The sequence below is a fragment of the Kryptolebias marmoratus genome, linkage group LG13, assembly GCF_001649575.2.
Source record: "Kryptolebias marmoratus isolate JLee-2015 linkage group LG13, ASM164957v2, whole genome shotgun sequence".
Lineage (NCBI taxonomy): Eukaryota > Metazoa > Chordata > Actinopteri > Cyprinodontiformes > Rivulidae > Kryptolebias > Kryptolebias marmoratus.
Window position 1 is genome coordinate 7,184,066 of NC_051442.1, and position 14,264 is coordinate 7,198,329.

General features: G+C 39.9%; 1 protein-coding gene across 7 annotated transcripts in view; it reads left to right on the plus strand.

The window, feature by feature from the left end:
• The first annotated feature begins 8,849 nt into the window (after nt 1-8,849).
• The window catches only part of gabra1 (gamma-aminobutyric acid type A receptor subunit alpha1), a 31,934-nt gene continuing 26,519 nt past the window's right edge, over nt 8,850-14,264 (plus strand). Inside the window, exons 1-3 of one of the 7 annotated variants that reach the window (XM_017421315.3) lie at nt 8,859-9,039; nt 9,278-9,326; nt 11,207-11,312. In XM_017421315.3, the coding sequence (XP_017276804.1) occupies nt 11,233-11,312 (80 nt within the window). In that variant the 5' untranslated portion in view covers nt 8,859-9,039; nt 9,278-9,326; nt 11,207-11,232. Of the gene's footprint in view, nt 9,139-9,165; nt 9,327-9,521; nt 9,802-11,206; nt 11,313-14,264 lie in introns of those variants that run through there. The other 6 variants (XM_017421317.3, XM_017421314.3, XM_017421320.3 and 3 more) reach the window with 6 other exon arrangements.

The window sequence follows — 14,264 nt, forward strand, 5'->3', positions numbered from 1 at the left end:
CTTTCCCTCTCGCCTCTGCCCCTTTCAGACCAGCCGGTCTGCTACGTTAAACCCAGCTAGAGTGGACTTACCAGTTCCGGTCCCGCCACTAGCCGATCACGTAAGTGAGACGATCAAAGACTTTGAGCCTGCTTCCAATCTCCTGGCAATAAAATCCTTAAAACGTTGTTGTGTCGTTGTGAGTTTGAGTTCTGCCAAGCCTCGCCTTGTCAGAACTGGCAACTTAGAAAAGCAAGAAACGTAAATACTAAGAAGGCATAATTAACAGAACTGGATTAAACTATTTTTGGTATTAAGAGAGTGGTAAAAAGCAATTGTAATGTATGAAATACATTGTCTAAAGTTAAAATAAAGCAGAGACTAACCTCTTCTGGATATAAGAGCAAACTCCAAACAAAAGCTAAATGACAATACCACCCTGTCAAGGAAAAATTCTCATAAAGATTTAAAACAAAATCAGTTGGGAAGGGAATGTCTAGATGTTGGTATGGGCCAAAAAACAATTTTTAATAAGACATTCCTTGAAAAAAAACAAAAAAAAAATACAGTATTTGTTTTTCTTTCGTAGATTACAGGTGGCAAACTGGTAGCTGGAGGCAAATGAGTGGAACCTATTGTAGGCTGGAACCGACTCCCTTGTGAGCTGGAACTGGTTCTGGAATATCCAGCGAGATCCCTTTGACACTTGACAGCTGGTGCTGGAGCAGGTGGGGAGGCATCTGAAGGGACACCTTCAACACCAAGCACCTGAGGTGGAGAAAGGGCACATGACTGGACCCTCTCAGAGATTCACAAAAAATGCATCGGGCTAAATGTACTCAGACACATGGAGAGAAGCATCTGACAGAACCCAAACAGAAATTTGAACAATATGGTAGGTACATATGCTAGTCCAAGTTTCTGAGGGCTTCCAGGTTCCAGAACCATTTGCTTTTTGGACTAGCATATGTTCCTAATTTCCTAGCTCTCTTGTTCTTTCCTCGCAATAACAGAATTTCCCCAATAAATTATATATATTGAAAACGGGTTTTGGACACTTATGATAGAGCCTGCAGATCCACTGTCGAGATTACATTCAGCTATTGTTCAGCACATTTTACCGTTTGACATTTTGAGATATGCTTATAATAACTCTTTAGATAATAACCATGAAAAAGTCAAAGAGAAATATTCTCAGTCTTGGCTGCATGGTGGCAATTAAAGAGCAACTTTTTTGGGCTGTACCCCAAAATAGCACATCAATAAAAATTCACAGTTTTGCTGAATGACTGGATGGTGGGCTCTAATGAGTTGGGAGATGTGTGAAAAAATATTCTTGCTTTTCCCTCATTCCCTCCCTTTGATTTTTTTTTTCTGTAACTTTCTCTCTTTCACACTCACAAACTGTGACACCATCGGTTCAGTTTCTCTCTCAATCACACACACACACACACACCCACGCGCACACATGCACACAAACACACATGCAAACACAAATACTCCTACACCTCCAGAAATAGAGGCAGAAGCAGCCTTACTGAATCTATCAGCCCACATGTTGATAATGTCACCTTTTTCAGTGTTTCTTTACCTTGCACTAACAATTACAAAGTACCTCTCCTTTTGCATCTTTTCTGTCTTTCTCGTTCTGTCTTTTTTGGGATCAGTGGGATGTTTGAGAGGAACTGCCATTCCATGTAACTGCAATAGTTAATGGTGCTAATTTATAATTTCTCTCTCACATCTGAAGAAAGTGAGTTCATGATCCATTAATGCCAGCACTTTAATCTGTAAACTGCACCCAGAGGAAATATCAGACAAAAGGGTGACAGCACTGAATGAAAGTGCATCACAAAGTAGGTTAAAATTTCACAGTCGTAACACTAATCAAGTAGAACTTTAAGTAGAACTTAAAACATGCATGTTAGATTAACTGGCAACTTTAAATTGTCCCTAGGTGTAAGTATGTGAATAGTTGTTTGTCTCATTTGTCTCTTTGTGGCCCTGTGATGTTTGCAACATGAGGTGGGTGACATATTAGAAAAAGTAATATAATGTGCCAGAAGAACAAATATGCTATGTTGTACGGTAAGACTATTGACTTGTTCAAGCATTTGAGCATTGTTTTTTCCTGAATTTTTTTTTTCACCAAGGTCATTTTTCCCCCTTTTGTAAACAAAAGAGACAAATATGGCATTATTAATATTATTTTATTTTATTTTATTTTTTACATAACACCACCCAAGTACTAGGAAAACATTGGGGTAACAAATCATCCTTATTTGTATAGAGGACATTAGTAGAGTGCAAAGTGTACCAGGCCAAGACACTAATCAACCACACCACTGCAGGGTTATGTTATAATATTTGTGTTTCTTGTTGGTAAATTTAATTCAATACTCATTTTCATGAATTCAGACATACTGTACCTCTGACAGTTCAACAATTTCACACAGTTGAGCTCATAAAGTAAAATGAGGGTTCCCAGGTTGACAAGAGTAAATGATCCACACAGTTTTCCAGTTCCCTTTATCTCTGTCACCCAGAGCAAGATGCCATAAAATCTTGCTCTTGTCCCTCAAACCTTAAATCTGGAATGTCAAACAGGGAATACCAAAATGACTGCTTTGAAGTTTTTTCAGCTATGAATCTTTTGTTAAAAATCAAGTTGGTAAATCAGTTCTTTTAACTTGTTTCTTGTCTCCAGGTTGTCATCAAGGTTTTGCCAAAAGCAAAGGTTAGATTTGATGAAGCACTTGTGAACAGTCAGTAGGCAACAGTGCCTATGTTTCATTAAAATAGGTAGGAGATGGTTTGGGACTGTACATTGAAAGTGATTTTCCAGCTCCGAAACTGGCTTCTTGGTCAGGCTAATTACTGCAAGAGCAAAGCATTGATGAATGTAGTTTCTCTTATGGTGGGACAAGCTACAGTAGTTTACTGCTTTGGATTTTGAAAATGAATTAATAAATAAATTAAAAGGTAGAAATCCCAGAAGGAATGCATTGCTCATGCTACCATGCATGTCAAAGTTTTGAACAAAGATCTTGAGCGACCTGTTAGAGCTTAGAGTATGTGTTAAGGATGACTCTCAGCTACCACCACACAAGGTTTTAGCACAATAGTAAGAAAAAACTGACTTACAGTCATTTTTGTGTTTGCTAAGCATAATTATGTGTGGCTGCCATCCTGAATAGAGTTGACTCCAAAGGTTAATCAGTTGTAGATGTACAACAGATTAACATTTTGAGTCAAGACACTAAGACATACAATGAACACACACACACACGGGCAATCACATGACCCGAGGTGGGTGATAATAGAAGTGAGATACTATGTGACAAAAACTTAAATAAAATGTATTTATTTATTTATCCTGTACAACTAACTCCCTTAGAATCATGGATGTCAGCAGTGCTAAGCAGAATGTCAGAAAAGTTTCTGAAGGAAAGCTTCTGAAGAGTTGAACAGATGGCCAGTGGAATTTTTAATGCCCAGGCCAAACTAAACTGTTGCTGGTGGTTGGCTAAATCTCAGGGTTATAATCAGTGTTATGTAAACTGACAAGTGAGAGTGCTGCTGCTGCTGTGTAGTCTGTGTCTGCTCAGTGGCATTGCTTGTTTGTATGCATGTATGTACTGTACAAGTCTGGTGTTATTTCATTTGATAGTATCCGTCTTGTAATGATAGAAGGAGAGTCAAGAGCCAATGTGGATATAAACCCAGTAAGATTAAATGGAAGAATCGAGAGAAAATTTAATGATTGTAGTAAGAGACACTGATATCTTGCAGTTTAGATCAATTTCAAACACATCCCTTTGTATTGGTAATCAACAGCTGCCACAGCTGAATAGTGCTATTACTGCATGTTAACTCTTGGGGAGGTTTAAGATGCACTTCTTGTAATGGCCACAGGAGGCTGGCTGCATTGTGTTAGGCCTGAGAGAACATTTGTTTTGCTGAGGAGATTTCTTAACTAAGGGCAATTGCCTTGAACATCTAAGTGGCAGCCATGAAAAGTTAGTGAGATTCTCTCAGTGAAAGCACATTAAAGCTCCCTTTATTTATTTATTTTTTGATTATGGTTGTAAATAATTTAGAAGACTAAAGGCTGAATGTGAGCAATCATTCTCAGTGTTACAAGGCTATGCTACACATATGTGGATTTATTATTTTCTTTTTCTGCTTCTTTTTTGTTGTTTTGTTTTAAGTTACAGGCAAAAGTAAGAAACGCATTACTTTTGCTGGGAGTGTATTGTTTAAATACCTATTATAGAACAAACTTGCTTATTTAGTCATTGTTTCATGATAGCAATTCACTTCCAAGTGCTACAAGAATGTTTTTTGTTTGTTTGTTTTTGTTTTTCATCGTTGACTGTTACCAAGTCCTGATAGCTGTCCAATTCATTTTTTTAAAATTATTTTTTAAACACTAATTTAGTCTGTAAAGAGAAAAACAGAAAACCTTTCAACACAGGAAGTAGTATCTTACATACATGGGAACATGTGTCATACTTAATTAAATAAACCTTTGCCAAATAAATAGAATCACTATGAAAAACTGTGTACAACCTTTTGTGCCTCCAGAGGTTTTAAATCAAGTAGCCAGTTGCTGTTAATCAAATGCACCTCGTTAACGGATCATCAGAAGGTGTAACCACCTCCACCAAAAGCAGAAGTTTAGGCAGTTTGCTACAGTGAAACACGTGAGTGGGTGTCAACCCAATGACAAAAAAACACATTGCCAATCTTTTAGTGGTCAAGTATTGATCTCACTGAACTGCTAATGATAATATTGATGTTTTCAAACAATTTTGAGCCCATCATTTTACAGCTGGAAAATTTACTTACAAGTGGAAAACATAAAAAACACTCGCCAAGTGTACTCCAAGGTTAAACTTTGAAATGCTCAGTTTCAGTCTCAATTGACATCATAATAAAAATGTAAGTTTCTAACAAGCCATGATAAAAATAGTGAACAAGTATGGTTTGTAATAAAATTGTCGTTAAACTTTTTTAACCTTATGAGAACCTTGTCCTTATGTGGTGACACTTGTTCCCATGCTCTACAATATTTCCTTTTGTTCAACCTATTGTTCTTATTGAGGGTGCTTGCTTTTTTTTACAATGTCTATGAGGTGTCTATGCTACTTATCCAAATAACTAGGGAAAATTAAAATAGCACAACAAACAAAAGCTCAGATCTCAGGAGGATATAAATAATAAAAAAGAGAAACATTTTAAGTTAGAAAACTTGCATCTGGACAGACTATGGCACTTCTATGATAAAGTAATTTAGACAGATGAGAACAAAGTACACATATCTGTCCACTATGTACAGCACCATGTTTAGATAAATCTAATTTTTTGAGCACTTTTGACCCAATCATTGGGAGGGAGTCAGTCCACTCATGATATGCTGTCATACCAGTGTATTAAGAAGACTTTGATATGACAGTCTCTGTGAAAGATTTAAAAATAATATAGAAAATTGTCAAAATGAGACGGCTCATGCTGATAATACTCAACATTTTTTTAGATGTCCAATAACCACTCATAATAAGTTCTGCTCTGACTAGCTGTCCAGCCTTTAAAACTATGCATTAGGATTGATTGAGCGATTCAATTTTCTTTACCTGCTTTTCCTTTCTGGGTCATGGGAGGGCTGGTGCCTATCTCCAGCAGCCACTGCGTGAGAGGTGGGATACACCCTGGACTGGTTGTAAGTCCATCACATGGCCACATAAAAACAAATGAGACAGACAACCAATCCCACTCACACTCAGGGACAATTAAGGGTTACCAATTAACCTAATATGAATGTTTTTGGTTTGTGAAAGGAAACCAGGGTATCCAGAGAAAACCCACAAATGCAGGGGGAGAGAACAAAAACTCTGATTGACTGATATTGTTTGTAGAGTGGGGTTAATCCATCTACCTATCCATTTACTTTACCTGCCTTCCTGTGCAGGGTTGCAGGGCTGCTGGTGCCTATTTCCTGTGGTCATTGTGTGAGAGGCAGGGCACAGCCTAGACAGGTCACAAGTCCATCATAGACTTGTAGAACTATTTGTAACATTTTAATGTCAGAGGTGGGGTCTGATGAACCCTGTAGTCTACATTTGCAGTATTTCTACATGGATAGAATAGAGTACATGTGTTTGTATGTACTGTTCATTGTATATATGTGTGTGTGTGTGTGTGTGTGTGTGGGTGGGGGGGTGCTGCTGACCTGGATGGATATGTATGTGTGTATGCACCTCTGCATGCCTACATCACACTGGACTTGACCTCACACAGTGAGTCAGAGAAGATGCCAACTTCTGCTGATTGCAGAGAGCAGCTCACAGAGGGGGAGCCTGTGTCTGTCTTTTGTAGCAGCCTGATTTGTTCCTCAGGACAACTGATTGAAGCAAGTCACTTCTAATGCTCCGCAGGGTGGGAACTGCAGCCTGCCGTCACAATGACTTTGTATCCACTATGGTAAAACCGAAGAATGACATGTGCTCAGCAATTTGGCCTCATTATTATCTGACTTGTGCATCCTGGTTCTCTCTAGTTCTTTCTTTGTTCAGTTGATTTGAAGCTGAAAGAATAGTAACGCCATAACCGACTGTGATAGTTTGTGAGATGAAATATGAAACCAGAGAAACAAATCTAAGAGAAATTTGATACTTTTAAGTAGGTTCAAGTGCAAGAGCAACTGTTAAGTTTTAAGCTAGTGACACTGTAAAATTCTGAAGCCAAAGAGGTGTAAAAGGCAAGTGCAAATCAAGCTTTACTGCAGTAACTGCACTGAAGTATTACACTTGGGTTGTTCGCCTTCTCTCTATGCCCTGCTGGAGCCTTGACTGTGGAAAGCAAATGGAAAATCTGCCTGCTTTTACCTACTAAACAAAGAAGTCTTGAATGGGCCTAAACTCAGTGAAAGCATGAAGCTGGCTTAAACAGTACAGGAGAGCTTTTCATTGTCTACAGTTTCCAATTATAGTGAAACACCATCTGCTGCATTCTGTGCATTTCTGGCCTGAGGCAATAAACTTAAGAAACAATTGTATGATCATGTCACTCTCAAAAGTCAGGCGTTCAATATACTATAAAAAAAGCGAGTTCAGAAAAACCTTTTCCGGTCAGGGGTGTTGAAAGAGCTCAACAGTCTTGGTGATTTCAGTGCTTAAATAAAACTCCACAGGACAGTCCAAAAAACAAATATTGAAGATTTATACCTGTACTCTACATGGCTTCAAGAAACAAATACAATGTGCCTGCACATCAGAAACAAACATTTGCAAACTGCATTGCAAAATTGTGCATACACAAACAGTTTCACATGAAATATGAGAAGACACACAAACGTGGCAGCGGGTTGGGAACTTCTGTTAATGTGGCATTGATTAAACAATGAAAGCCAATTCACAACAGTTGGTTCTTTAAATTTTGTGAAAACAAACCAAGTATCACTAAATATGGAACCAAAATAGATGCACAAACAGAAGGGAGGGGGCGTTGTTAGTCAATATATTTTCCATCAAAATTCAAAGGCACTCTTCACACAGCAAGTGATTATTTCGCCATAACCTGCACATCTCTCACCTAAATTACCGTCATCCATCTCTCTCCGTTTAGCCCTGTACCCACCCACCCCCCCCCCACACACACACACCTTCTCAACACACAAGCATGTCCACACTTCACTACACTCTCCTTTCCAATACCCTGCCCAGAGATGGAGCTGTGCATGTGGTTAAACGGCGTCACTGGATATTCACCTGCATTGTCATGAAGAAATTGTCTGTTGTTGAAATAAACAAACAAATAAAAGTCTCATCTTTGTCAGGAACGTAAGGTAATTAAAGCGCTGCAGGAGGAGGGTGACTCGAGCGCAGCGGCGCTTTACTTTCAGCTCCCAGCTTTTACCCACATTGGCAAGCGCGTGCGCGTCAAAACCACTGGCAACGCGGGCACGTGTTGGACACGCACGCACGCACGTTCACGTGCGCGCACAGGCGAACCGAGTCACATGCAGCGGTGGAGACTTGCTTTGAGGAAGGGGGGTGGGGGGGCAGCCATGGGAGGCTCCACTCGCATTAGAATGGCAGTAATTCTACTGAAACAGCTGGGTGGGGTGGAGTTGTGGGAGCATTATTTTTTATTTATTTAATTATTTATTTTTTGTTTGACATTAATATGCGCACCCACCTGCGGCTTCAGGTTAAGAGTGGGCGCGTGAGAAGAGCGCAAAAAAGGGGAAAGTCTCTGAGATAGATAGATAGATAGATAGATAGATAGATAGATAGATAGATAGATAGATAGATAGATAGATAGATAGATAGATAGATAGATAGATAGATAGATAGATAGATAGATAGATAGATAGATAGATAGATAGATAGATAGATAGATAGATAGATAGATAGATAGATTTTAAGGGCACATAAGCCCGTGTCCTCCCTCATAACTAATCACGCGCATGCATTACTTTAACCACGCGTGAGGAGGCAACACACACTCACAGAGGAAACGTTGCACTGCAGACCAGACTGACGTGACTTCACTGCCAGCTCACTCTGCCTGCTCCGATGAAAATAAACCCTCAGTCAAACCCAAGGCTATGAAAAATGAATTCCTCCGAAAGCATTTAATCCTCAGCCCTGCACTAATAAAGGTGACCATAAATGACTCTGATTTGATGTAAAGTGCCAATAAGAGTGTCCTTTATATCCACGGTCGCCCTCTATTACAAGCCGTGGTGATCCGAATGTCCTCTGATTTGTAGTCTAACTTAAAAATACGCAGATGACTACAGAAATATGCGCCGCGTATCATAAGCCCCCTGTTTTTTTTTCCTTCTCTCCTGCTCTGCAGATGCACGCAGCTCAGCGCTCCTCGCCGCTCTGTGCTCAGTCTGAAGTGGCGCGGCTGTGGCAGCAGAATATTTGGCTCTAAACACAGACACAGCGCTGCTGTCTCCATGCGAAACTTGGGCTTTTAGGAGACGGTGAGTGATTTCGAGGAGGATTTTTATTGCGCAAAGAGGCTCGGCTCGCTAGTGCAAAGCTGGTGAGCGGATACGATTTTCTTAAAATTCTGGAGATTTTTTTTTTCCTTCCATGCTCGTGCGTGCTTAATCCATCTGTGTTTAATTCTTTTTGCCTCATTGTAAGTACTTACTGTCCTGTTTTATGACTGCTATTTTTTTTCTTCTCAACGATACATTTAGCTGTCATGGTTGCGAGACAGCCTTTTTTTGCTAAATGAAATGATGGTCAATTTTATCTCTTTGGGAATCATCACGTAGGAGTGAGGGACTGATAACGCGCGATAGGGGGAAACAAGGAGTTGAAAATGTAAGAGGATTTTTTTTATTATTATTATTTAGCATCCACTAGGAAGAGATTAGGGTGACAGCAGTGGAAGTTGAATTGTGCTGCATATAAAATGGGCGGGCTTGTCTTAATATTATGTTGGAACAGCCTATTGTAAAATGAAATGATATGTGCTTGGACAGATTGATGTATGAGATGCGCTTTATGTCGAGGAGGAGATCGATGGACTAGAACATCCAGGTGCATGGTATGGATTTGTGAGTTTAGCGAAACATTTCTGTTGCTGACAGACTGAGAGTTGAACTCACTACACAGCCACCCAATGAACAGTGAGAGAGACCTGCGCATATCGTCAGCAGCCGCTTCTTCAGCCTCAAGCTCAAATTCGTCAGATCTGAGATCACAGAGGATTTTTCCCCGCTCATTCAGTCCGTCTAGAAAAAGATATTTGCAAAAGTTTGAGAATATAGAAAGAGGACATCTAAAATACGCTGCCGTAAGTGACATTCATCATTTTATTGCCTTTTTTGCTAGGGAAAAAGAAGGGGGTATAGGGAGAAACAACCGGGTTTAACGAGGGGTGTTTTTTTATGTCACTGGACACCGCAAGACTCGAGTTTTACTGGGGGGAAGGGTGACTTTGCTCCTGAAATTAGCACCGTTTAAGGGGATATTTTATGGCAAGAGCCGCTTTAACGGGAGCCCAGCCGGATTTCAGAACCACGGATAGCATCAACGCACATTTGCTTAATTACTCCGCCACGCACGGATCGTCATGCTTGTATTTAGACCAGCCTTGCAGGGATGCCAGCTGCATGCAAAATTCCACTTCTAATATATTTGGATATTGTCAGTAAAAGGTCCCCCCCCCCCACACACACACACCCTCTACCCCGGAATAACTTAGAAAGTGTGGTTGTGCGGGATTTTCTCCCCAATTCGTTAATCTTCATCATCCTCGCTTTATTAAATCCCTGTCAAGTAAGGGATTTATGTTATTTATTTATTTATTTTTTTAAATTCCAGTCCAGCAGAGCATTTTTAAACCAATCGTCCCCCACCTTGAAACACCATAAGCAAGTAATCGGAGGTCTATGTGTGCTGTTTTATAAGCGCTTGTTTTATAATTAAGCAACTGGCCCTCTCGTGGACACATTGGTTATGCTTTCCAAAATGGATTGTGGATTTTAGCGTTTGCATGCACAAAATCGGAGCGTGCTGCTTGCCTACTTTGTGAGCCGGCTGACATCATGGCTCAGTGTTTCAGGAGAAAGAAAATGGTCTTATTTTAGTGGAGATTTGGCTGGATGTTGTTGTGCTGCTGCTTCACATTGCAGAGTATCAGAGGAGGATGTTCACAGGTGCTACAAGCTCTTACAGGGTGCTATATGTGCTCGATGGTGTGTTGCCTTGGTATTTCTTTCCTAATCATTATGCGCTACAGATACAGCCACACCGTATGCTCTGAGCGTCTGTTCTGAAAGTGCATTTACACACGATTCTTCCTTTGGGCTCATCGAAAACGTTGAGCAGCTCAGATTTGGTCCCCCTTATGGTTAGGGCGAAGATTATGCCTTTGTCAATATGACATCTAATTAAAAGGAATGATGTTGGATGACTGATGTTTGCCTGTGTCAAGTGGCACTGGGGGGTGGGGTGTGGGGTGTGAGGGCAATTTGATTTGAGTCGCTTGCTGTCAGTGAATCTGTGAGAGATGTGGAGATCCAGGATCAAAAGCCTCTCTTAAAGAAACACAGACAGTCTCTTTATCCATATTTGCTCATTTCTTTTCAACACATCACATGCCTTGACACTTTTACAAGGTGAAATGTTGGATATGATGATGTACAGGCCCATATGACATGGTGGTGATGCTTGTTTTCTCTGTCTTTAACCTCCAGCAGTGAAAGGTCCTCATATTTCAGCTATGTGTGGACGGAGCAGGGCGGCCTCTCTGCATCTGTGGGCTTGTTTGCTTGTCACCAGTAGCGTACTGGGTGGGAAAAGGTAAGAACATGATTTAACAGACACAAACACCCAGAAAGATGCATGGAAACCTACACATTGTTAATGTGTCCTGATTGTGAAACCTGAGAAAGAGTTTGGAGCAAATGCTTTCCTGTGTGATTAGACTTTGTAGGTTACTCTAACTGTTCTCTGTGTAGTGACACATGAGCTAGAGTGCAGTTTGCAAAATATTTTGTTGACAGAGGACAGATACTTTTTAATGGAGGACCTACTGTTTGTCAAATGAACAGCTCACTCGTAAATATGCCTGTGTATTTGGAAAGCCAGCCAAGGAGTCAAACAGTGAATCATCTGCCAGTTTGTCTTTCTGCCTTGTGCTTGACTGTTTTATTAATTTATTTATTTTTTCAGGGTGGGGGGGTTACAATCTTACAGAGCATGCACACTGTAGTTGTAACTGGGTCATGAAGCACCTGCATGCTTATGAGAAACAAACAAAAAAAAGCTGCAACACGGGGACAAGAGATGATGAGCCAAAATAGCTACTAGGTGTTACACTTTTGTTCTTCTTTGGTTTACTGATCGTGTGGGACATCATCTACTGTGTCATTTTCCAGACCTGGGCTACATAGGGTAGATGTTCTTGTCTTGCTCTGGAATATTTGCCATAGACTGCTACACATTTGTTTTGACAGCGGGTGCAGGGATAGTGGAGTCAATGCACAGACACTTCATGTTAGTGTCAACAAGGAGCGGTTGGATGTCAGCTACCTAAATACAGAAAAAGAAGAAAAAATTGGATTAGCGATGACAGCAATGAGATCTGCTGCAATTGCAATAATTTCCAAATGATTCACATCCCAAGCAGACATTCATATGTTGGGATTTTCAAAGCATTCTTTGGACAAAAGTGGATTCCGAAACCCAATCACAATTACACAAACACTTAAAAAAACAACCGTAAAAGAAAAATTCATCAGATGGTCCAACTGCATGAGATGATTTGAGATCTTGTCGCTATGTGGCTCTCGTGCAGAATCTTGCAGAAAATAAAGGTATCAGGATTTTCCTCACACTTGAATAATTTAGTAACTGTCACAAATACATCTTGAGATGGTCCAGCTTGCTTTTCTCAGCAGCTGTGCCACAAACAAGTTCATTCTCAATGTCATACATGTTTCAGTGTAAATCCAACGGGTACATGAGAGTCACATTTGTCTGGTGTTAAATATGTGATGCATGGCTGTATGCATGTCATTATTGTACATTGATTTGATCTAAGTCCTTAATCACATCTGTTGCTTTGGTTTGAAATTTACTGGCTGCAAATGGAAAATGGAAAGGTCCTATTTACTGGGTTTGATGAGCTGTACATTAGGGAGAATGTCAAAGCAATGAAGTGCTGCAGTGACAGTACTGAGGGACTGTCATGGCAAGCTGCAAAAGCAATTATCACCAAAAGATTTACTGTATAATCCAGCCGCCTTTTTGAAGTCAAACGCAGAATCACACACACTCACGAACACACCTTTGGGGATTTTAGGCAAGACATGATAATCGAGCGGACTGAGCACTCTGCTACAGGATGTAGCCATAAAAGAAATTGCCTTATAATTAGATATATGACTGTCAGGAGAGTGAGAGAAACAGCAAAAGTGAGATTTACAGTAAAACATGGACAGAGTGAGAGACAATGGCAGAGAGAGTGTTGCTGTTCAGATGACCTGTAGATGGGGATGGTGTACAGTGGTTAGGATGGAAGTAGCCCCTAGCTGATAAACATGTGTGTCTTCCAAAGTACCTTCTTTTTACCATTTTATTTTATCATTCCTATCTTATAACCATAATTTCTTCCCTGCACACTTTCCATATTCAGTCAAAAATAACAAGCACTGTTTTAACAAAACATTTAAAAATCCTCAATAACAATAATAAACACCATATTTTACACAATTCCTGCGAGTAACTAAAATATAATAACCCATTTAAAAAGTACCTTAATCAAGATAAAACATCACAGGGTGTCATCTACGTAATACAGATTTTGCTTTTCTATAAGAATTTCAATCAATCAATCAATCAATCCTCTTTATTTGAGACTAGGTTGAGGTACATACAAAAAGGAAAAGAAAAAGAACAGATAACAACAATAAAAGAAAATAAAAAGTAAATTTACATATACATAAAAAATCAATCAGACATACAAACAAACGCGCCAGTGATTCCACAGAGTGGAGAAAAATCTCACTGAGCTTTGAGCAGGATTAGTCAAAGTCTGAATGATGCTGTTTGCAGAGTTTGTCAATTTATTTCATTTAAAGAAAAAAAGGATTTAATTATTATTATAATCTGTCCTATGTTGAATAATTTTACCCCTGTCAAATAAATGTTACTTTAGGTTTCGATAAACTAGAAACTTCCAGACTTTTGGGTTTTTGCTCTGGAAAGAAGAGGATGTTATCATTATTATTATAATTATTTTCAAAGTGTCCACATAAATGTGGACACTGGAAATATTACAAAGGGAGACAGGAGAAGATTGATTATTATTTCAGACTTAGATAACATCCCATGGATGCAATTTATGATGACAATATTTTAAACATAATTGGTGTGAGTACCAGTACCAAGACTGAGCCTGAGCAGGCCCCGGACTTAACCAAGGTCCCAGCCGAGTATCACCATCTTGCTCCGGTATTCAGTAAAACTAAGGCATTATCATTACCACCTCATCGACCCTACGACTGCGCCATCGAACTCATCCCAGGTGAAACACTTCCTTCAAGCCGACTATTCAACCTTTCTGGTCCTGAGCGTGAGTCCATGAAAGCTTACATTGAAGACTCTCTGGCTTCCGGCATCATCCGTCCATCCACGTCACCCCTGGGAGCGGGATTCTTCTTCGTGCAGAAGAAGGACAAGAGTCTCCGTCCTTGCATCGACTATAGAGGATTAAATCAGATCACGGTAAAGAATAAGTATCCACTCCCT